Source organism: Drosophila rhopaloa, unplaced genomic scaffold (assembly GCF_018152115.1).
Source record: "Drosophila rhopaloa isolate 14029-0021.01 unplaced genomic scaffold, ASM1815211v1 contig_3, whole genome shotgun sequence".
In the NCBI taxonomy this organism is placed as follows: Eukaryota; Metazoa; Arthropoda; class Insecta; order Diptera; family Drosophilidae; genus Drosophila; species Drosophila rhopaloa.
This window is the reverse complement of record NW_025335123.1, coordinates 10,464,132-10,485,982: the sequence shown is the minus strand read 5'-3', so window position 1 is coordinate 10,485,982 and position 21,851 is coordinate 10,464,132. Positions and strand designations below refer to the sequence as shown.

Genomic DNA, 21,851 nt, shown 5'->3' with positions numbered 1-21,851 from the left:
TATCTCTGAATATCTCAATTCAAAAAGTGTTTATTTTGAATTTATATCTATATTGGCAATAAAAAGGTACCTGTTAGAAATATGACCAGATTTTAACTTACATGTGAAACTGAACTCACGTTTGCCCTAAGCAAGTTTGACTTTTTTAAGGTTTGTAAATGGTTAAAAAACTCAACTTAATTTTAATTTTAAATAATTTTACAACACAACTTTGTGGAGTACAAAAATATGAGAAATATTGGATCCACAGTGCAGCGACATCAAGAATGACAGCAACGAAACAATGTGGCAAATGTGCAGGGTTGACTTTTGGTGGAGGTGGTGGTGCTGGTGGTGCCTACTTTTGCTGTCGTGGCAGAGGCCCCTACTTCGGGCGCCCCCTTACCCCCCCGGGGGTGTTACCTAGAACGGGTCTGGGTTTGGGTCCGGCCATTGCAGTTATGTCACATGGCTGACTTAATTCATTCATTTAGACGACGCTGACAATTGTAGGTGTTGGGTGTGCGCGCCCTCTGTCATTTCGCTTTTGTCAACGTCGTCGACGCAGTGCACCAAAGGGCTGGAGGAGGGGGCGGGGCGGTGTCGGAGGCGGAGGCTGAATGATGGTTTGAGGATGGAGCCAAGGATAGGTCCAGTTCTACCGCCCCGAAAAGGGGGACCGAAGCCGGAGCCAGTGGAGAGCCATTATGGCACCGACGTTGTCAATGACTGGCGAATTATTATTGCCTGGCGGAGGCAGTTGGACGCCAACAAAGTGCCCGCCCACCGCCACGCCCCATTGTTCCCGGGTGCCACCGAGTGGATGTATGTGTGTGCTCCATCTTGTTATGACAGTTGGCACCAATTTCCGCACACGTTGCAGGTGGCCCGTGGCCCGTGGCAATGTGGCATGGGCGTGGGGGGTCCAGCCATTTGTCAGCCAGTCAATCAGGAGCTGGCGACCCTCAGACTTATTGCATTGCGCGGCATTCATTTACTGTGAGGGTAAATTGATTGCGCTTTAATAATTTGCATAAAAAAATGAAATTAATAAATAACTTGAAAATAAGCAAATAATTGTCATTTAAACAGATGGTTTAAGATACAATTTAAATTTAAGCTTTGCTTGAAGGATATAACGGTTCATAGAATAGCGGTCAATAACAGAGCTGCATTGCGCACAGAGTTGCCAACACTTAAAAGAAGGGATGCCAGATATTTATCATCGAATTTCAAATTTGAAAGTATGCAATTGTAAGCCTGAAGATAAAGTAATTATTTTACCTTAATTTAATGTTTAAAAACAATTCCATAGCAATTCAATACCCCACCCCACAATCGAAAATGCCCAAGAATAATGTATATATGTATATATTTCATATGTATCATACAAAATTTCCATTTTAAGTTTTAGCAACTAAATTGGGTTGAGTTTTTTGTTTCGATTTGAAGTGCACAAATTAAAAAAAAAGTTTACTAATTAATTAATTAAGAAATTGACGCAAATAAATAACAAAAAACTAATTCAATATATGCATATGTTAGATATAGTGGAGTTGATTCCATTGCAAAATCGCCGTACGGAGAGATTTGATGTTTAATTTTTGACTTTGTGTTTATTACAGATTAATTTTTAAAGGTTTGCTTAGTGACTAAATTTTGTTTTGCGTATTAAAATTGCTTGCTTGAGTGTTTGGGTGTGAGTGTGGGGTCGTGTGTATGTGTGTGTCCGAGTGTTATCGTTCATATCAATATGTATATAAATATATAAATAAATTTATAGGAATATGTGTTGATTTATTTTTATTTTTTTTCATTTATTTATGTTTTTCTTGCTCTTATTTCCCTTTTCTTTTTTTCTTTTTAATTTTCGGTTTTTTTCCGTTAAGCTTTACGAATCGAATATGTATATATAGGTGTATATATGATGTGCTTGTATAACCATAATGTCATTCTTCATTTTTGCTGGCCTAGTTGCTGATATATTTGATAAAACGGAAGGACTCGCGACAGAAGTTTCGTTTTGTAGTCTACGCTAAAAATTTGTTGTTCTTCTTTTTCAGATTTTCTCATCGTATAAAACGTATAAAAAGCTAAATAGGTTGTTTAAAAAAAATCTCTCTTTCTATGTATACGTAGATCTTTATATATAAATATATAAGTTTTTGTTTTTCATGTTCCATTCACTCGCATTGCCTTCTCTTTATCAAGATTTCTTATTTTTTTTCGTTCATGTTGCAATTGTTGTTTAGGATCTCAAATTCTTGTGCGACTTTTCTCAGCGCTTCAGCTGCGGATCGATAAATAGGGAATCCCGCTTGGATGGGAAGTGTGTGATTGTGATACTGATGACGCGTGCAGCAGCCCGTACGGGAGGGGGCGTGGTTCCGCCCTAGAACTCCCACTGGGTGGCCGAATCGGTGCCATCGTCCAGCAGCTTGAACGCCCCGTTCTTCGTAGCGCCCAGATACTTGCCCTGCTGCGATCTGAAATATTTAAAAGCCATTAGTAACTATTATTTAATGAAGAGGAGATATACAGCGTGGATTAAAACATAGGCGTTTCATACGGTTTTCCTTTCTCTAAATGTCTTTAATCGTTAAAGACTTGGTAACCTGTTGCTTCAAAATATATTTAACGTTTTCTTACTATGTATTAAACAGGCAATTCATTTAATGATTGTCTTAAAAATTAAATGCTCTTTTAATTAAACACAATGATCCACTTTTTTTGATAACTAAATTTTAAGCACTCAATTGTTGAACTAGAGCATTGCCTCTGAAATTACGGAAATATTTTCAAATTATCAATTTGAATCAATGTACTCATGTACACATAACTTATACACTTTAGCAAAAGAAACCATGTCTAAATTTGTCCTAATTACGGGTGAATTTCCTGATGTTTTAATCTGACTGTCTACCCCAAATGTGAGCCAAACCTTATGCAGATCCTGGTCGGCTCGCGAAGCTCCAGGAAGAATCCATCGCTGGGCGCGTCGGCGTCCACCGAGATGCTTTCGCCCTCGATGCGCCAGTACTTGCCGCTGTGCGCCTTCAGATGCACCAGTCCCTTTTGGGCGCGCTCCACGAGGATGGTCTCGTAGGTGGCCTTGTTGCACTCCAGCTTCAGATTGCCGGGCGTGCGATAGCCCACAAATCCTTGCTCACACTTCAGTACCAGAATGGGTCTGCCAATTAAATGATATACAATGTTAGTTTGGGTACAATTTAGAAATCCCAGCTTATCACTTACCGATTGATCAAGTAGAAATAGAACTTGGCTATCTCCTCAATGGATTCCGAAGTGGCGAACAGATGCCCAGAACGCTTAGTGGCCAAGAACTTGCCATTGTTGGCACGGAACGAGAGCGACCCGTCGCCGTGCCAGATCAACTCGAAGAGGGCGTCGGCGCAACGCCGATTGCCGGTGGCCTGGATCCCGCCGCCCGCCGACAGACACCAGTAGCGATCCTGGGTGGTGCGCAGGGCCCAACGGTGCGCCGACCAGTCGTACTCCAGCTGGAACGTCTCGTTCTCGCCCACCTCATCCTGGTTGGCCGTCACATCGACGCCCTGCTTAACGCTCACATAGCGCAAATTGAGGCCGGCAATGAACGAGGCCTGCGGCAACGAGTCCTCCAGCGAGAACAGCTCGTCCCGCGTCACCGACGACGAGCGGGACTTGAGTACCGCCTTGGAGCCAATGGGCGACAAGTACTGACCCTGGCGATCGCGCAGCGCCAGGTGCCCGCCATGATATTCGGCGCTGAACAGGCAATCCTCGTTGCAAACCACCTGCAGTTTCCCATTGGCGTTCAGATATCTGTGGTGGATAAGGAAATATGTTAGAAGGATGGTATTTAACGAAACTAAACAAACCAGCATTTAAAGACCCAATTACTCACTTGTTGTTGCACGTGTGCAGGGCATATCGACCGCCCTCCTCGGCACGGAACTCCAGCGTAAAGAGCGTATCCTCGCCCCACGGAATGTTGGCGTCCACATGGATCTCGTCCTGCGACTCGGAAAGGTGAGCAAACCGCTTGCGTCCAATCGAACGCAGATTGACCTGCGGCCGGGCCGCCAAATGGACCGTCCAGAACTCACTGGCGCCGGGCGTCTTGGCCGTGCAGACCAGTTTGTCCGGAGTGCCGCCGAGGAAGTAGCCGCGCGACTCGTTCTTCAGCGCCCAACGGCCGCTGCCGTCCTCGCTGATGCTGATCTGGAAGCGGCTGCCAGCGTCCCGCTCCTCGCTCTCGCACAGCACGTTGCCAAACTGATCGACCGAAAGGTACTTGTTCAGATGAGATCGTAAGTAGATAATACCTGAAACGAGTGGGGCGACGAGTCGGATTAGTAATGCTTTTCAACGGCTTGGTTTGCAATGAGAGCGTTGCAAATCGTCGCTTAAATTAAATCGAAATGAATTGCCATATATGGCACATAGATTCATTTATTTTTCTTTTTTTTTAAATATAAAAGTAATAAATAATAAAAATATATTTTGATTTTCTAATACATTTTTCGGTCGTTCATTTGACAACTATATTATATAATCATCCCACTTTTATAAAACTAAAACCGTAATTCTGAAATTAATTAAAACTACTATATCTCAAGCAATTCGGTATATGTTTCCTATGGAACCTATACGATATAGTTGTCTGATCCTACTTATATCCTACCTGCAATAGAAAGAATCCTTCCTTGTGTTGAAAAATTTTAACTGAATTTAAAATGATAGATCTAAAACCAAAGATTTTACCCTACCTAAACAAAGAAATATCCCCTGCGGCGTTAGACTAATTCGAAAATCGATTAGACTGGCGCGCAGTTGTGGGCTATCGATACTCGGCCATTTCGATTTGGCTCGCTTTCCAAACATTTTGAGTGCTATCATCTATTAAGCCATTTGTTCAATCCATATCCACCGTGACCAGTAATATAAGTTGGGAGCTGCACAAGCTGCAAGGCCTGGCAAGCAGGCGAAGCAAGAAATTTTCAATTTGGATGAGCTATTTTAATGGCCACGGCGAATGCCGGCTGACTTATAGCTTTGGTATTATAGAAAATGTTTATTAATTGCCAGTGGCAACGACCAGAGCGGCGGCGGCGAATAAAAAACCAGTTGCTGGCCAGCTTTAATTGTAATTGCTCGCCACGGACACAACCAACAGCAAGTCCAAGTGCAGGTCCGACTCCAAAGCCAACTCCAAAGCCAAAGCCAATGCCAACTCCAAATCCAACTGCAATTCCAATGCAGCCGCAGCTTGATAAATGATGCCAAATTCGTGAGGCGCTTTGTTTTCTACTCTCCAGTACGTCAAATTAGTGCAACTGGAATTATCGGCCTCTGCGAGGACACCCCAAATGATTTATGTTGTAAATAAAAGAAAAAGAAAAAGACTCCACTAACTGGCCAAGATGATAGTGATTACGGTTGGCAAATGGTTTCGACTCAGCCACTTAAGCCCCAGAGTCGGGGTAAATAATGGTAGCAACTGGTTCGAAATAACACCACTCCCCAACCGAATAAAAAATAAAACAAAAAATCACCTGCAGTCGTCGGATTAACATGCTTATCTGTGGTGTCCCCAGATAACGGGCACATGCATATTGTTTGCCATTTAAATGTTAAGGTGTGCCATCGATTAGCCCGAAACCGAATTGCCAATCGCGTGTGGAAAGCCACAGCTGTGATTGAATAAATACCACTGGGTTGCAAACTTTTTCTTCAAAGAGTTTAGTTTTCAAGCTTCACTGAAAAACAATTGATTGTACAATAGAATTCCCTTTAAAAACAGGGCTTGGGATTAAATGCCTATTAAATAATCGATACACCAAAAAGTGTCTGATTCAATTGTTTCTTTAAATGCTTTATAATTTTGTTTTTTTTTGTTTTGTTAAATTATGATAAGGTGACGTATACTAGGAATCCTGTGCCCATACTACACTTATTAACATCGAATTCAAAAATTTGAAGAAGTTTGTGATTTAATTCACTTGCTCTTTATGATCATATCTAGATATCGAAATATATGGAAAACCGAAATCTAAACATTTATTTCCTATCGTATTTGCAAAGATATTTTGTTCATCAAGTAAAGCTTATTAGTTTTTTTTTTTTAAAATGTGTTTTATGAAAGTTAGCTTGGAGTCATATGCTTAGAATATGTTTTTGCTTATAGTCCGATGCCTACTCATAACTTTAAGTTTTGGTCGTTAATACTCACTTTCACCGGTGTTCGAGGGTTCCAGCGTCCACAGCTGCTTCTTCTTCAGACTGGCGCCATTGGCATTGAGCTTGAACCCAAAGGTCTCGGCGGTCATGTACTTGTGCTGGCCGTTGATCAGGCCGATGGTCCACCATCCCTTCTGTTGGTTCTGTGAGATGATGTCGCCGTTGCTGTGGCCCAGCTCGCAGCCCTGGCCGTTCATGGTGCTGATGGGAGCAATCTTGGGGCAGTCTCCGGATTCCGGCTTCTTTTTGGAGGAAAAACTAACGTTGCGGCTGCAATAAAAGAGCGAAGACAGGCGTTGAATACAGGGGCGTGGTCAGTTATTGGTTTGGAAATTGGTATCTATCAAACAAACCAAAATAGATCCATAAATATTAAATTATTTAGTGCGAATTACTGAAAATCGTACATCACAAGATCGAAACAGTCTATGACATAAAACACCACGTGATTTACGTTTTATTATTATTAATATTTTAATTTCAGTGATTAATTACCAAAAAGTTTCATTTTATTATTTGTTTTTCTACACAGAAAAATACCTGTAAAATTTAGGACTTTTAAGATTAACATTTAATTACTTTAAGATCAATAAAAAAGTAGTTACTTATACCTATCAAAATTTTGAAATAAAAACGTATGCACACTGACAACGATTATGCAGTTCGTGCCCCTCATGTAACGCCCCTGGGTGAAAACATTGATTATTCGTTTAATTATGTAAAACTATCCGCTTGATTGATGAACACTTTTTCTAAAGGGGCTGCGTGCAAGATTTATGGGTCGTTTCTTCGGCTCACGACTGACTACCACAGGCTGTCAAACAGGGTCTCCACTGTCTGCCATGTGTGTGCTGCAGGCAGTGGGTGCCCGGGGGGAGGAGGGGGGGTCTTGGGAAGGGGTTTTTTGGGGGGAAAGAGTTCTCCAGACATTGCCATTCAGCGCAACAGGAAATGCAGATAACATTTGCATTACATGGCGACACATGTCGCTGATCCACAACTCCATCTCCTTTCTTTTCTGCGTTTTCTTGCGTTTTCCTGCTTTTTCTTGCTTATTCTTCCTTATTCCCCACATCCCAGTCAGCTTCAATAAATTCAAACCCAACAGCCAGGCAAACAGTCAGCTGTCAATGCATCGATGACACTTCTATCGTGCCATCGATAAAGCTGCGTTTGATTCGTAGCAGGTGTTTGGCACTCGAAAACTGGAATCACACCTACTGGGAATACACTGGTTCAATTAATTGATCTGGAGCAGAAAGACTAATCCTCGGCAATCAATTACCGGTTGAAATTAATCAGCTTTTAATGGACAAAACTCCAGCTAAATTGATAAAGCAGAGACAGCAGGCACAGCTGTTTTTTAAACACTTCAAAATCAGCGCTTCGGTGATTCAGTTATAGTTGATCATGTTATTCTAATAATTTCTCACTATATCAGTTATATACAGTCAAACAAACTAACTTAAATGTCTGATTGTAATTTTAAAAATTAAACAGCTGTTCGGTGATTCGGTTTTATTTTATCATGCAATTCTATGCATATTTAAATTTATCAGTTATATACAGGCAAATAAACAAACTTCAATGTCTAATTAATAAAATTAGAAATTAAGCAGCTGCTCGGTGATTTAGCTTTATTTAATCATTGTGTTCTATTAATTTCTAATTTCATCTGTTATATTCAGTCAAACAAACAAACTTTAATGTCTGATTAATAAAATTAAAAATTAAACAGTTGTTTGATGATTTAGTTTTATTCAATCATGCTATTCCATTGTCTTATAATTGCATGAGTAATAAAATTAAAATGAATGCAACTCAGCAAAATATAAACTTCTGTTTTATTATTATTAATTTAACAACTGATTTAAAACACGCGTTTCTGGAAACCGTTGCTAACCGTTAGCCACTGATTCCAAGCGTTTTAAGTATCTACCAGCCACCAGCTGCAGCAACATTAAGGCCATTAGCCATTGCTGCAACAAAAACGCCGTGGAAAAGATAAATAAGCAGAATCATAAACATAAACAGAATCAAGAACAAGAACAACTCATTAGCGTGACGCGTGCCTGCTAATCAGAGCTTATGAATCGCCGGGCCCGGATGAGTCAACAACTCCAGCCAACAATAATAAAAAGCCGCAGCCAGTAACGCTAAACATAAATTAAGAACATCAAAAAAAAAAACTATAAAAAAAAAACTGAAATAAATAAAAAATATGACGGGGCACAGACACTAAAAAAAAAAGTAGAAGAGAGACAGTCATGGAGGCACAATAATCATAATAAATAAGGAGGGAAACTGAAACAGAAACAGTTGATGGCACAAAAGGTGTGTGTGTGTGGAAAAGGAAAAGGGGCGGTTGAATTTTGCATTCTAATTTCTCAAAAAGGCAAACACAAAGGGGCGATAAAGGAGTTGAAGACAAAAGCGTGACAGCGACTCCTACATTTCCTTTTTTCCCCTTATATTTCTAGGCGTTGGCTCCTGGAATAAAAAAAAAAGAAAAATTGGCCGCGGAACGATGGCCTGGGCGTTGGCTTAAAAGCAAATCGCAGATGGCAGATTAACATCAAATGAAATGCAAACAGAAATGAAAATACAAATAAAAACGAAAAACGAATGGCGAAAAACGAAACGAAAATTGCACAGTAAAAAAAAGATCATCTTGGATCTGATAGACATCACAAAGGTAATACAATTAAGTAGTTTACGTTTATTAATGGATTAATAGCGTAACTAGTGGCTCAAAGATTCATTCCCGAAAACTACTCTGAAAGATGAAACATACTTCCTATAAGGTATTGTTTTAAAGTTTTTTCTTAATTCAAATTTATGTAGTGGTTTAATTTTAATAAACGTATATATTTTTCAATTATCACAAACTCATGAACTATTTTTTGGCGACATTATATTCTCTTTAGCCACTTCATTGTTATAAGATATAAATTATAGTTTTATGTGTGAGAAAATCGCGCGAGTTGGAGTCAACGCTCGCTATATGATGCCTCGTCAGCTTAAAGCTCCTCACCTGCACCTCTCACCTTTTCCGCTTATTCGGCCACCTCCCTCTTAACGTCTTTCGACATTTGTTTTCAGGTTAAATGCAATTCGATAGGCGAAAATGTTTGAACAATTTCGCTGGAAAATTAATTATTGCCATTTACAAGACGATTTCCACACACTTGAGCAGTGCAAATCATAATTAATTATGCAAACGAGTCTGGGGTTTTTCCCCCACCTCTTTTTTTGTCGGTTTTATACGGAGGTTAGACCGGAGATCTCCGGCGAAGATACACCACAGAGAGACGTCCTCAAGCAATTAGACAAAGCAATGTTGGCCAGGCAAACACAACAGTTAGACACCGTTGCAGCAGCAACTTGCGGCAGCAACATCATCAGCTGCAACACCATCCTCATCATCATTACCATTATCATCATTATCGAAGGCCTCGGAGGCACAAGCAGCGCCAATTACTGCAAATGGAGTGCCGGGCATCGCCAAGCGGAACAAATGCAGCAATACTGGCTGCCTCCACAGCCACATCCACATCCACATCCACGTCTACGTCCATGCCATATTATCTACCCAAACATCCACATCCATGTTCGTGTCCATCTCGATGCCAAAAGATCCAGAAGCTGTTGCCAAGTGTCTCTGATTCGGCCTTTGTCTTCTTTTACTAGTCTGCCCTTGAAAAGGGGGGCATGTTCACTTGGTTCTCGGACAGGGAAAGTATTTTTGCTTATATATGTAGCATCGAAAAATCTGCTTTAAGACAGTCATTCTTAAATGCTGTCTTCAACAATTATAAACGGTTCTGCCAGGCATTTCAACTAAATTTATTTATTTATTTATCAGTTTTCTGCAGAAGAACCATGTTTCTTCTATAGGGAAACTAGAGTTCAAAGGATAAATAACTTATCTGTTTCCACCGATACTATAAAACTTTTTTTTATGATGCATTATTCGGCAATAATACATAGTACTGCCAAATTTCAGAACAATTCAAGGAGACTATAATATTAAGCCGAAATAAAATTGACGTATTCCAGGGTATTCCAATGTTCAAAGCATAGCTTCTTGCTTGTTTGCTCATTATTATTCTGTTCTTGCTTTGAGTTTTTCTTCTTGTTGCTCTGCTCTGCCAGCAAATCAATTAAATTACACTATCAATATCGGCGATTGAATGTCGCTTGTATGTGCGAATTTCTGCTACAAGTATGTTTGTATGATGGTGTATCTGTATCTTTGTGTTTATCTTTCCCTTGATGTGTGTGAGCGTGGTGTTTGTGTGTGGCATTATTAAAACGCAATCTAATTAAATGAAATTGCACACGCACACTACAGAGTGGTGTTTGTGTGCTCCTATTTTTTCTTTTTGTTTTTTTTTTTTGAGTGTGTGATGTGTGCTTTTAGCAAATTACGAAAATGTAAAATATGATGGAAGCTTTATCGCATCCAGCGCACCTTTCACCAATTGACGTGTTGCTCTGCCTGACTCTCCGCCTCCTCTTTCCCCGTGCTTCCCCCTCTTTCTCCTTTCTTTCTTCTCTCCCCCTTTTCGAAACGCCCAACCTGCTTTTATTTTGCGTGTGTTTCGCTCTCATGCGTGCTCTGCCGACGCCGCTGCTTCTGTGTTGGCTGGTTAATGATAACGGTACAGCTAGCTAGCAGCTAGCCGATAAACGCAGTCGCATTCAAACAATGCGAACAGATCTCAGATTTCCAGGTTTTCCAGTGCAGCTGTATGGCCGTTCAGCTGTTCTCACTTCATCTTCGTCGCTGGAATCTTCTTCTTTCGCATGCGAGCACAGTAAACACTCGAAGTGATCAAATATTCACGAATGCAGTAGAGGCCTAATACAGAGAACTCTTTAAAAAGAAGGATATTTTTACCATAACGATTGAGTGGATAAAAAAAACGCACATTTCAGAACCCTCTTACATAAGTGTTACAAAATATTATTATCAAACCTTAAACGGTGTTAACTTTTGTCTGTATAAATAATATCTCTCTTAAGAACTGCCTCTCCAATATCATTATTAAAAATGTTATTATCGCAATCAGTTTTTATAAATAACAAGAAAGAATCCATAAGAGATTTGTATGTTACATAAATAACATTTCTCGTTGTCATTGAACTAAAACCTATTAAAAAGTGTTACAATATAATAAGAGTGTCGCAATCATTCAGTGCTTTATTTGCAGTATTTACACTTTATACTTGACAGCGTCACAAATATGTTACATAAAAGCTAATGGTCTTCCCATTAACGAACTTCCACTGTGGTTGGCCAATTTCCATGCATTATTTTTGTTTGCCGAATAAAAGAATTGACAAGGTTTTGGCAATTCTTTCATAAGCGCAATAAATCAGCGACAAAAGACCCAGACATCGATTGTGCGATTGTGGATTTTCTTTATTTTGCTGCTGGCTGCCTCGGCTCTTTTGTAACATTTTATAAACAGCCTTAAGTGAGACGTAGAAAGGGGAGGGGGTCGTTGGGAGAAATATGTTGCAGCATACGGTATATTTTACTGTAATGCAGCAGCAAATGGAGCATCATTGGCGATCTGAAAATACGAATACAAGCGCAAATCTTCTACGCCTAACAAGACATTAACAGGATGGGAGCCTAGAGTTCTTGGGGCCAAAGAGCCTCTCTTCTGGCCAAAGAAATAGAAGCATTAAAGAGGCATATAGTAGGTAAGACTGCTACAGTTAACGAGTATTCTCACTGCCACTGCCACTCGAGCCACCTGTCTCTGTTGCACTTTCTTCCGTGGCAAGTGGCTAAGTAGCGCCCTCCCTTTCCCGCTCACGACCAACGCACGCGCGCACGCGCTCTCAAGCGTTGCAACATTGCATTGTGATCGCGTTCGTGTTGCGACTTTTATGGCTGTCAAGAATGCGGTGCAGCAAAGTCGAGGAGCCAGCAAGAGAGAGGCGACGGCCGAAATGGCGCTTTCAAAAACCAAAATACCCTTTAAAACTCTGACAATTTATGGTTTAATTTAAGTAAAATAAACCGTTTTTAAATTTTATATTAACTTAAAATTGTATTTCACAACTTGAATTTCAAAAAACAGGAAAACCCCTTTGAAATTCAAAGTCGGCAGGTTTATAGAAAATCTAAAGCAAATGTATTAATTCTGTTCTAATACTTTATTGTAACATAACTGTCAACTAATACATTATAATCGAAACATCTTAGTACCAATTTCTCATAACCCATGCAATATAAGTGAATTACATAACTAATTACAAATATAATAAAAATTTATACGATTTACCAATTGCCCTGACAACCTTATACTACGCTTCTATAAGAGGGTACTATGGATGGCAGCGACTCAAGCGGAGATACTTGAAAAGTGAATAGTGAATAGTGAGATGCAAAATCGTTTACACCGCACACACACTCTTGAGCTGATGAGTGTGCCTTGGGCCTGTTATTTATAAAACATTTTGCGGTTGTTTATTGTTTTTCCCCAGCACAGCCGATGAAAACAAAAGAAAACAACTTTCTTCGTGTTTTGGCGAAGAATTTACATGCTCTGGCCGATGAAATTTCGCCGAGCGATTTGCAGTTTTGCAGGCGTGATGAGAGTTAAATCGAATCGATAAAATGCTAGATAGAAGCCATTATATGGCCATGGCCAGTTACGATAATTGCGGACATGTCGTGATGGCACACATTAGTGTGACCGCTGCTGTGTGCCTGGCAAATTGTTACCTATCCATAATGAAGCCTTACAAGAGTCAACCGCATCGACCACAATTCAATTAACAACGAATTCAATAGCCGATCTGGTCTATAACTGGCGATCGTTTGTCACGGCAACCACTCAACTAAAATCAACTCAACTCGACCACTCAACTCAGCAGGTCACCTTTCCAATTGTTTTATAATTACCCACCGCAAAGCTTTTCTTTTTTCTTCTTTAGTTTACTTTGCTTTACTTTGCACTATCTTTTTGTTATTTTTTGCGGCCTTTTGCATTTTAGAAAGCGCCAAAACAAGTGCAGCAATCAATTATTACGAGGCAAAAGATTGACGAGACGACTTGAAAAGTAAAAGTCCCAACGACAACAAAGATGAACCATTTTTGTATTTCGGTTATCGGCGGTTTGCCAAAAACCGTTAGAACAACGCTGGCGCTGGCAATCGAAGTTGGCTTCAAAGCCATTGTCATGTAAATTTGGGCCCAAAGATGATGGAGCCAAACGGCATCCCCAACGGCGCTACCTAAAAATAACAAACCAAACTCGGTTTTAACGATCTGCACGGAAAAAAATAAACCAGGGGAATATCTGAAATGCCTAAAGATACATATTTTGTTACGATCCATTTACCGTTCACTATGCCGATTAAATCAGAGTTGATCTCATTTACTGAAATCTTAAATTTCGAATATATAATTTAAATTACATTAGAATAAACAAATTAAAGCTGTCCAAGAATTTGAGTGAAAAAGAAATCAATTACTTTTTCCAATTCATACCTATAGAATTAATCGAAAAATTATACTTCAAATAGACATAGAAACCACAAGATACCAAATGGTATATGTGCGCTAGATTTCTCTCGGTGTATTCCATCTAAACAGATTCAATCCACTGCAATTTACAGTTGAAACGAGACGGTCAGACGGACGGCAATCAAAAAATCAAAATCAATAATGAAATGGAGTGATTTCAAATAGAGAAATCAATGAAAGCCACCGAAAAAAGCCAGACCAAACCAAACTCAACGAAACGAGACAAAACGGTTTCGGGTTTTTGCTCTCTGTCTCCGTCACTATTGCTGTCTCTGTCTCCTTTCTTTCTTTGGGAGATTATCACGAATGGGGAAGGGGACAATACGAAGGAGGGGACGAGGAAAAATAGAGGGGGATGGGCTGCAATTAAGTTGAGGTTCGCTTTATTGAACGCATCTGTATATAGTATATGAAAACATCTGTGGCATGAGATACAAATGTATCTGAGGCAAAACAGTTAACGGTCTTCGTTTCGTTCGTTCGTTGTTGTGGCAACACAACTGAAATTACCAATGCGCTCTCGGCGAAGCAGGTAAAATGATTTATGCGCCAATTATATGGACGCCGACAGCAGAGAGCGCGGGAAAGTAGCTTGGAAAATCTCCGAAGCGTTCGACCCACCGTCTACCACTTTTAACCCCTTCCACCCCCCTCCCCCTTTCCCAGCCACCATCTATACATTAATAATTTGTTCGCATTTTCAATACATAATAACAATGCGCATAAATATCACGGAGTCGAGCAAATTGCATAGAGCAGATGCCTCTGGCAGGCATGAAAAAATGCATTTTACCCTCGATCAATATTTTTCCATCTTTCACAAAGAATTCCGGGCAATGGATTCAATCGAATTAAGGCGGGCTGCTGGGCCCCATTCAATTCTAATTTATTATTATTGCTATGAATTATTCACAGAGCTTGAAGCAAGTGCTGCTTTTGAACTTAATATTTTAGTGAAATTCAAAATCAGCAAAGAAGTGACTTTATTTAGGGGTTGCTTGGTCATAAGGTGTATTATTGTTATTGCATATTTTACAAAAGTTGAAATATGTTAATGAAGTTATTCTCTTTGAGCTTAATATTTAAAGCAAAAGACCATCCAATGATTTAATTTAGTTCAGCTTTTCAACTTTGGACTTAACCATGTTCTTCCTTTAAAAGTCAGTCAACTACAAACATTTTTGTTTCTTTCATTTAGTAACAGCTACATTTGTAAATTATAATTAAATATGTTATATATTATTAAATCCAATATAATATAGGTTTAATTCTCTAAAAATTTCTCATCAACTTTAAATAAGTTAAGCAACATATCTTTCAATTTCTTTTAACCCCGAACTGAACCTGAAGCTGAAGTCTGGGACCAAAGCCGTGGCATTTATGTCTCACTTGACAACCAGCTGGACCAGTTGCAATGGGATTCGCATTCGTATTCGGAGTTGCAGTGGCCTCCAGTCACTGCTGCACTTCACCCAAAAGCATCTTTGGCATCTGGTTGCGGTTTTTTTTGTGGCGCAACAAGTTTATCATCGGCAACAACTGCAACTTGCACTTGTGTGGCATGCGCCAGTTGACACGCCCCCTAGTCCGCCAGCCTTCCAGTTTCCCAGCCCACAACTAAATAAAAAAAAAAAAAGATTGTACAAAATGAATTTGTGGCGACACCTCGGGGTAAAACCCCATCGTCATTTGCCACCCGTCGCCGACAAAATTAACATAGATCCCTCAAAAATGCTAAAACTCAAAGCTATTCAAAACATTGGGGGGTTGGGACCGTAAGTAAATGTAAAAATTTAGTTTAAATGCCACATAAAGAAATCAAATTGGTGTTAAATATTCACAGATTTATTATAGTTACTTTAAAGTTAAGTTTGACATGCATGTTTTTTGTCGATTAAAACTTTATCTACATTACTTGAATTATGAGATTTATTAAACCACAAAATAAATATGAAATGAAAATGAAATGCATACTGATATCGGTTCATGGATTCCAAATAGAAATAACATTTTAGACACCAAATTGTTTGCCCCCTATAATAGTAATTATCGGGCTACGAAAACCGTTTTTTGTTGATAATTCCGTTTTATATTTATGCATTTCGCTTTATCGAACGGAAGCGCTGATATGTATGTTTCGGCCTGCGATGCTGAAAGGCCGATGAACCCAAAAATATCGTCGGCAGAAAAATCAGAAAAGGCTGGCGGCAAAGACCCGAGAGCATATCAATTATTTGTACTGCAATCGCGGAAAGGAAAGGAATGGAGAGGAATTGAGAGGGGGAGACGAAGTGCATCAAGACCACGACGACGACGACGACAGGCGGGCGCCTTCGTAACCCCCGTCCAAGATTTCAAAATACCATGCCCATTTGCATTGATAATGCCACAAGTCGAGGAGTCAACGCGGGCCATTGATATATGGGCCTTAAGTGAGTTTTTTAAGTTGGCAGGAAAGGCAAAACACAAGAGGCAGCCTGAATCACAAGTAGTAGTCGGGAAGTCGGGTAGTCGATACGTCGGGAGGGTAAGGGCGTGCCGTTGAAAGCGAAACCAGTCAACAGGAAAAAAGGAGTAAAGAACAGGAATAACAATACAAGGGGACATGACTCAGCAGCAGCAACAGATATACGGGAGTACAGAAAATAAAACCAGAGAAAACTTGGGGGAGTTGCTGTGCAGCCTAAGAAACAAACAAAGAGAAAATCGGAATCAGACAGAACAGAAACCCTTTTGTGCCCCGCAGGGATTACGATTATTGGCCAGAAAACGCACAAAGAAATGGTAACTAAATGGAAAACAAGTAAATGAAAGGCGATAATGAAAAGGAAATGTACTTGCGGGGGATCCAAATGGTTGGACCGATATTTTGAAGGCGGTACAGTTGCTAAGATCAAACAAAGAAGTTCCAGTTTTCGGCAACTGATTCAAGTAATTAATTAATATGAAATACTAGAATGGCTGATATGAAATGGCTGATATTTAAAAAAAAAAAGTGTTATCGTAAAACTTAAGTAATAGATAAAACCACATTAAAGATTGTTATGTTAATAATGCTCATTTGGAAAGTATTACTAAGCCATCATTAAAATCGAAATAAAAATGCATATAGTTATGTGGAAATATGCCAAATTTAAATAAGATATCGATGAAATGCTTTTAAAATCGAACAAAGGAAATGTGGATTGTATGGAAGACGTGTTCTGTTGGAAATAATTCTACTGGGGATATAAATAGCTTATCCACTGGTTGGCATTCCGTTCAACCCTAGACACACCCTCTCACATCCCAAAGAAAACCTATTCCCCACCTCCGCGACAATGAGTGCGTAAAGTGCGTTCAAGGACGGGCGACAGCTGCAATTGATGACAGATACGATGGGGGTTGGGGTGCAGGAAATGGGGTGGGGAGGCGACACAGGACGGGGGTGTAATGCGAGCATATGCAGCCGAAATCCACAGACAAGTACATAGGCACACTCCCATAAATAAGCGCACAAATACAGCTGGGGTCACAATTAAAGCAATGTTTTTTTACTTACAAAATAATATAAATTACAATTTTAGGGTGAAATCCTAAATATTTTACAAGGAACCCTTATATTTATTGTTCAGATAAATGTTCAAAATCATTAAAAAAAAATATTGATTATGTGACAGATATATCTTTTTCAAAACCTAAATAAAATCTTGTTGCCAGCACACTCTTGAACTTTAAACTTAGGAACTTTGTACTATAAAACAACAATAAACTTTTTACAGTGCCAGTATTTACAAATTTATTTTTGAAAATTTTTGTTAATAGTCGAAGTTTCTTAAGATTTCTCACAAGTTGATTGGTATTGAACGTTTTTTCTGGATTTCGGTAACTTATTACATACTTAGTTTTAGATATGCATATATATATATATATTTTTTTTTAAAGAGTTTAATGTACTTTAACTTTGGGGTCAAATTTAGAGCAAAAAAATAATTAAATATCTGTTTTAAAAAATATCTTTTTTTATTTAAACTGATAGTGTGTATTTTGAACTCGGCTGTTTGTTATGTATATACTTTGTCTTGGGCAGACTGTTGCGACAATGGCTTCTGCGGACGAGAACTCCAAGAAACGATAAAGTGGAGAAGCAGCGCAATGGGTGGGCAATCGGGGGAGATGGGACACCGAATTGAATAAAGGTGGTGTGGGTGGGGGTGTCATTGTCGGTGTACCTGATTTCCGGCGCACAGCGGAAGCATTCGATTGCCATTCCACATAAGCAGCCGAAAAAGTAGAGGGTGCAAGGGGAGGGACGATATATAAGATATGGGAGACGTTGCCATTAGCACAGGCAAAATCACACAAACAAAACGTGACTCAGTGTGAGGGGTTTTATGTACACATTTATAGGGGAATTTCGCTCCTGGCATACTAATTGATCCCGAGAACCCAAACGATAACCCGACTAAAATGCAAAATCCTCATTGAAAATTATTGATTTGCCATTTTACTGGGGTAGGGCAGGATACAAAAGGGGGAGTGCTCGGGTGCCAGGGGGTGATTGTGCAAAATGAGGCAGAAACGCACTGCAAAAACAAAAGAAATATCCATGACGTGTCGTCGACCGTCGCCCACCATGGGTCCAAAAATGTTTGTCAAAGCCAAATTGCAATTTTCCAATTGAATGCGATTTCTCGACGAAAAACAATACTTGGCACAGTGGTGGTTTCATTTTGTAAACGGAAAAAATAATATTATTATAGTTTTTGAACTGAAAAAAAATCAAACTATGCTTTTAATAAGCTTGGAGTAAAGAAAGGAAAAAACTTTCTTTACATCACAATTTAATCTTTATCGAAACACTTTTATAAAATAAGTTTTAAAAATATGGTTACTGTGCAGCTGACACTATAATTTCAAAAACAGTTTTAGATTCTTCTCAATTTAAAAAATTCTTGAGTGGTATCAGCATTTTATGGACCACAGTGCTGCGCTGCCTCCGCCTCAGTCAATGTCCTCTGCCAATAAAGTACACGCCCTGTGCGCATCCATTCAAAGGACGGATGCACAGAAGGAAAATATGCTCTAATATAATAATACATTTGTAGACTTTTGATTTCATCTTAGACTCAGAAACTCCTATGATATTTAAGCAAATTTTTGATATTAAAATACCAAAATTATAATTATTAAAGTGAAAAATATCAAAATGTTTTAAACATCGGTGGAATTTTAACTTGGGTTTTTGTTATTAGGTATGCTGAAAATAATAAAGGATATATTTCGGTTTAAGTTCACTATTTGCATATACAAATAATTTGAAAGGATTCATATCCTTTTAAATAGATATTTTACACCTGCGCGTTTTGTTCTGATACTACTACCATTTTTATTTTCGGTGTAGACGGACGTCAGAACAAACGGAACTTCCGGACGGACAGGAGCGGAAGAGCAGACACAGACACAGAAACGGATACATACACACGAATTGGATTGGATGCGTTTTTTGAGCGTGGCAACAAAGGAGCAAAAAGGAAACTCCGTGCCGCCGAAAGGAGCAGGAGAAAACGTAAACAAGAGCGGATAACAAAACAAGCGAAACTAAGCCGAACAGAGAGAAATAACAGTTAGAAAGGGGGCGGGGTCCCCCGAAAAGGGGGCGGTGGCACCTTGACTGCGTGTTTATGTCTGTTTATAGTTGAACTTGAATGATTGAAACAAGTCGGCGAAAAAAAGAGAGGAGTGCAAAAGAGAAGAGAGAGCATTGAATGCCAATGTCAAGGCAATTAGCCAGCCGAAAGCCGGTTGGAAAAATCAGCAGCACGGAGGCTGAAAAACAATGCCACAAGGTGGAGCAGCCGAAGGAGAGCTCAAAATGAAATGCTAAAGTGAAAAAGAAAAAAAACTGGAGAGACACAGACCGAGAAAAACAGGCAGCGAAGCGAACTGACAACTGCCATAGATTTTATGACTTGCAAGAGGCCCAGAGTAAAAACCCGTGGCCATTGGCTTTACACCTGGAAATGGAGCAGCAGAGAAGCCGGCTCTGTCTAATTTGCACAGGCTGTCTGGGAGTAGGGATGGCCGTGTGACACGACAGTCCCGATGGCTTCACATTTTTCCAATTTGAACTTTAAGGCCTAGACGACACAGGACAGATAGGAATTTTTAAAATTATTTTCCTGTTGTATTTTTCAAAATTCGAGACCACAGAAAACAATCTGGGTTGTAAATATATGAAATATTTTAAGTTGTTTTTATCCTTTTTAATTATAAAGCGCCTTGATTCGCTTAATCGGTGGTTCACAGACTAAGAAAGTCTTGAATATTTATTTGCCAATTTCATTACGGAAAGTAAATATATAAGAAGGAATTTTAGGAAACGGCAACTAAAAAGTGAACATGTTTGATGTTTAAAAGCTTTTTTTATGCCGATTAAAAATAATATTACAGAATTCCCAAATTTTGTATAGAACTTTTATTCTTTTAAATTTAAGATTTAATTTTTCCCTTCAACTTCATGGCTGTTTTCTTTCAACAAAAGTAAGTAAAGTAAGTAATGTATAGTATGTATTTTTGAATCATATTTTGGGCATTTGTTTTAAACAAAAAAATTTATTATCGTGACACGACTTCGAGCACAACCCTTGGTCATCCCTAGTCTCGGGATGAGAGAGCGAAGGAGAGCCATCTTTGGGCAAGGAATTCCACTTACTTTCTTTGCTCCTGCTTTTTGGCTCTTTCGCTCTTTGCTGCTGTTGTTGTTGGTGTCACTGTTGTTATTGCTGTTGTTATTGCTGTTGTTGTTGTTGTTAGACTTCGCGAAATGTCACTTAGTCGCTTGTTTTATAGTATTAGTTTGGTAGTTATTATCCTGTTTTTGCGTTTTCTATTTAGCACTCGCTCTCTCGTCTCCTTTTTTTCGTCTGCCTTTTAGCCGGTCTTTTTTCAGTGCGTTCGTGTGCGTGTGTGCGTCTGTCGTGTCGTCACACCCTTCACTTCTTCGCCAATTCGAATTTTGAATCTGGAATTTTGGCCAGCGCGATTTAACTTCTCACACTCACACAATACAATGCAAAAAAAAATGATGAAAAAAAACGTAAACAAATTACGGTCGGGCGGTAATTAATTTGTATTTTCCTTGATGTTTTTCCTGCTCAGTTGGCAGAAGGCAATTGAGCTTTGTCCGGCTTATTTTTGGGTATGGCAGAAAAGGATTTTCACGATTCGATTTGAGAGTTCTGATTGCAGGTTTTTCTTCTTCTGTTTCTGAGACGGACGCATGCGCGCACAACAGTTTGATGTTAAGTTTTGGTTTCTACTTTTGCTTGCTGCGAGAGAGAGGAGAGAACGACCGCTCACGAATTGCACTCGAGTGGGAATGAAACCCGTTGCGAGCGAGTCCGGGCTATTTGTATCGCCCGCCGGAGATGCTGCTGTTGCCGCACCGGCGGTTTCCCGCCAGAACAGCTGGTCGGCACTGGTATCTGGCTATTTCTTATAGCTAAATAAATGTCATATATTTAGTAGCCGTATTTATTTGGAACACTATGTAATGCTTATAGGAGCCAGCCTCGTCATACAATCATTTTAAAAAATGATTACATTAATTGTAATATCATATTAATTTTAATTGAAAATTTTAAAAACAAAGATTTAGTGGGAAAACGCTAAAGATTTCAGCACTGGCGAAAAGAAAGCCAGAAAGCAGTCACTGTTGGCTTACAGATACAGAGGCCAACGTCTGCTAGCTAACAGCGCTGTTAGCTTTCGCGCGGGATTTAAAATCCGAAATCGTAACGGTGCCTGGGCAAAGGAAATGTGCATAACTTACGTGCATTGCATATTTAATTGCAGTTAAAGCCGAAACTGCATCCGAAACTGCAGCTGGCCACCCGAAAGACGCGTCTCGGCCGTTATGCTTGGGTGGCGACCGAGACTTTATTTGAGATTCGAGATGAGATTCGGATTCAGATTGAGATTGAGACTGAGACTGAGCCCCAGGTGCTTTATGCTCTAATAACCCGCGCTGCACTTGCTTTTATTGGATGTTGCACGTTAGTTTCGGACCTCCGATTCGGGTCCGGATTTCACCAAAAT

At 39.6% G+C, this 21,851-nt stretch overlaps 1 protein-coding gene across 1 annotated transcript; it reads right to left on the bottom strand.

Moving 5' to 3' along the window:
- Positions 1-1,515: 1,515 nt before the first annotated feature.
- LOC108048594 (protein singed) lies at positions 1,516-21,121 on the bottom strand. Its single transcript, XM_017129365.2, has 6 exons — positions 20,467-21,121; positions 6,215-6,492; positions 3,887-4,307; positions 3,235-3,804; positions 2,921-3,169; positions 1,516-2,465 (listed from the first exon to the last, which is right to left on the bottom strand). Exons 2-6 carry the CDS (start codon positions 6,417-6,419, stop codon positions 2,372-2,374), a joined length of 1,539 nt encoding a protein of 512 aa, XP_016984854.1. The 5' UTR covers positions 6,420-6,492; positions 20,467-21,121; the 3' UTR covers positions 1,516-2,371.
- Positions 21,122-21,851: the final 730 nt, after the last annotated feature.

Bases quoted from the DNA above. Each gene is read 5' to 3' on its own strand.
- LOC108048594 (XM_017129365.2), bottom strand. From the start codon at position 6,419: ATGAACGGCCAGGGCTGCGAGCTGGGCCACAGCAACGGCGACATCATC. The intron at 4,308-6,214 runs GTGAGTATTAAC...CACTCGTTTCAG, and splicing joins ACCCTCGAACACCGGTGAAA to GTATTATCTACTTACGATCT. The intron at 3,170-3,234 runs GTAAGTGATAAG...TTTAATTGGCAG, and splicing joins TATTTCTACTTGATCAATCG to ACCCATTCTGGTACTGAAGT.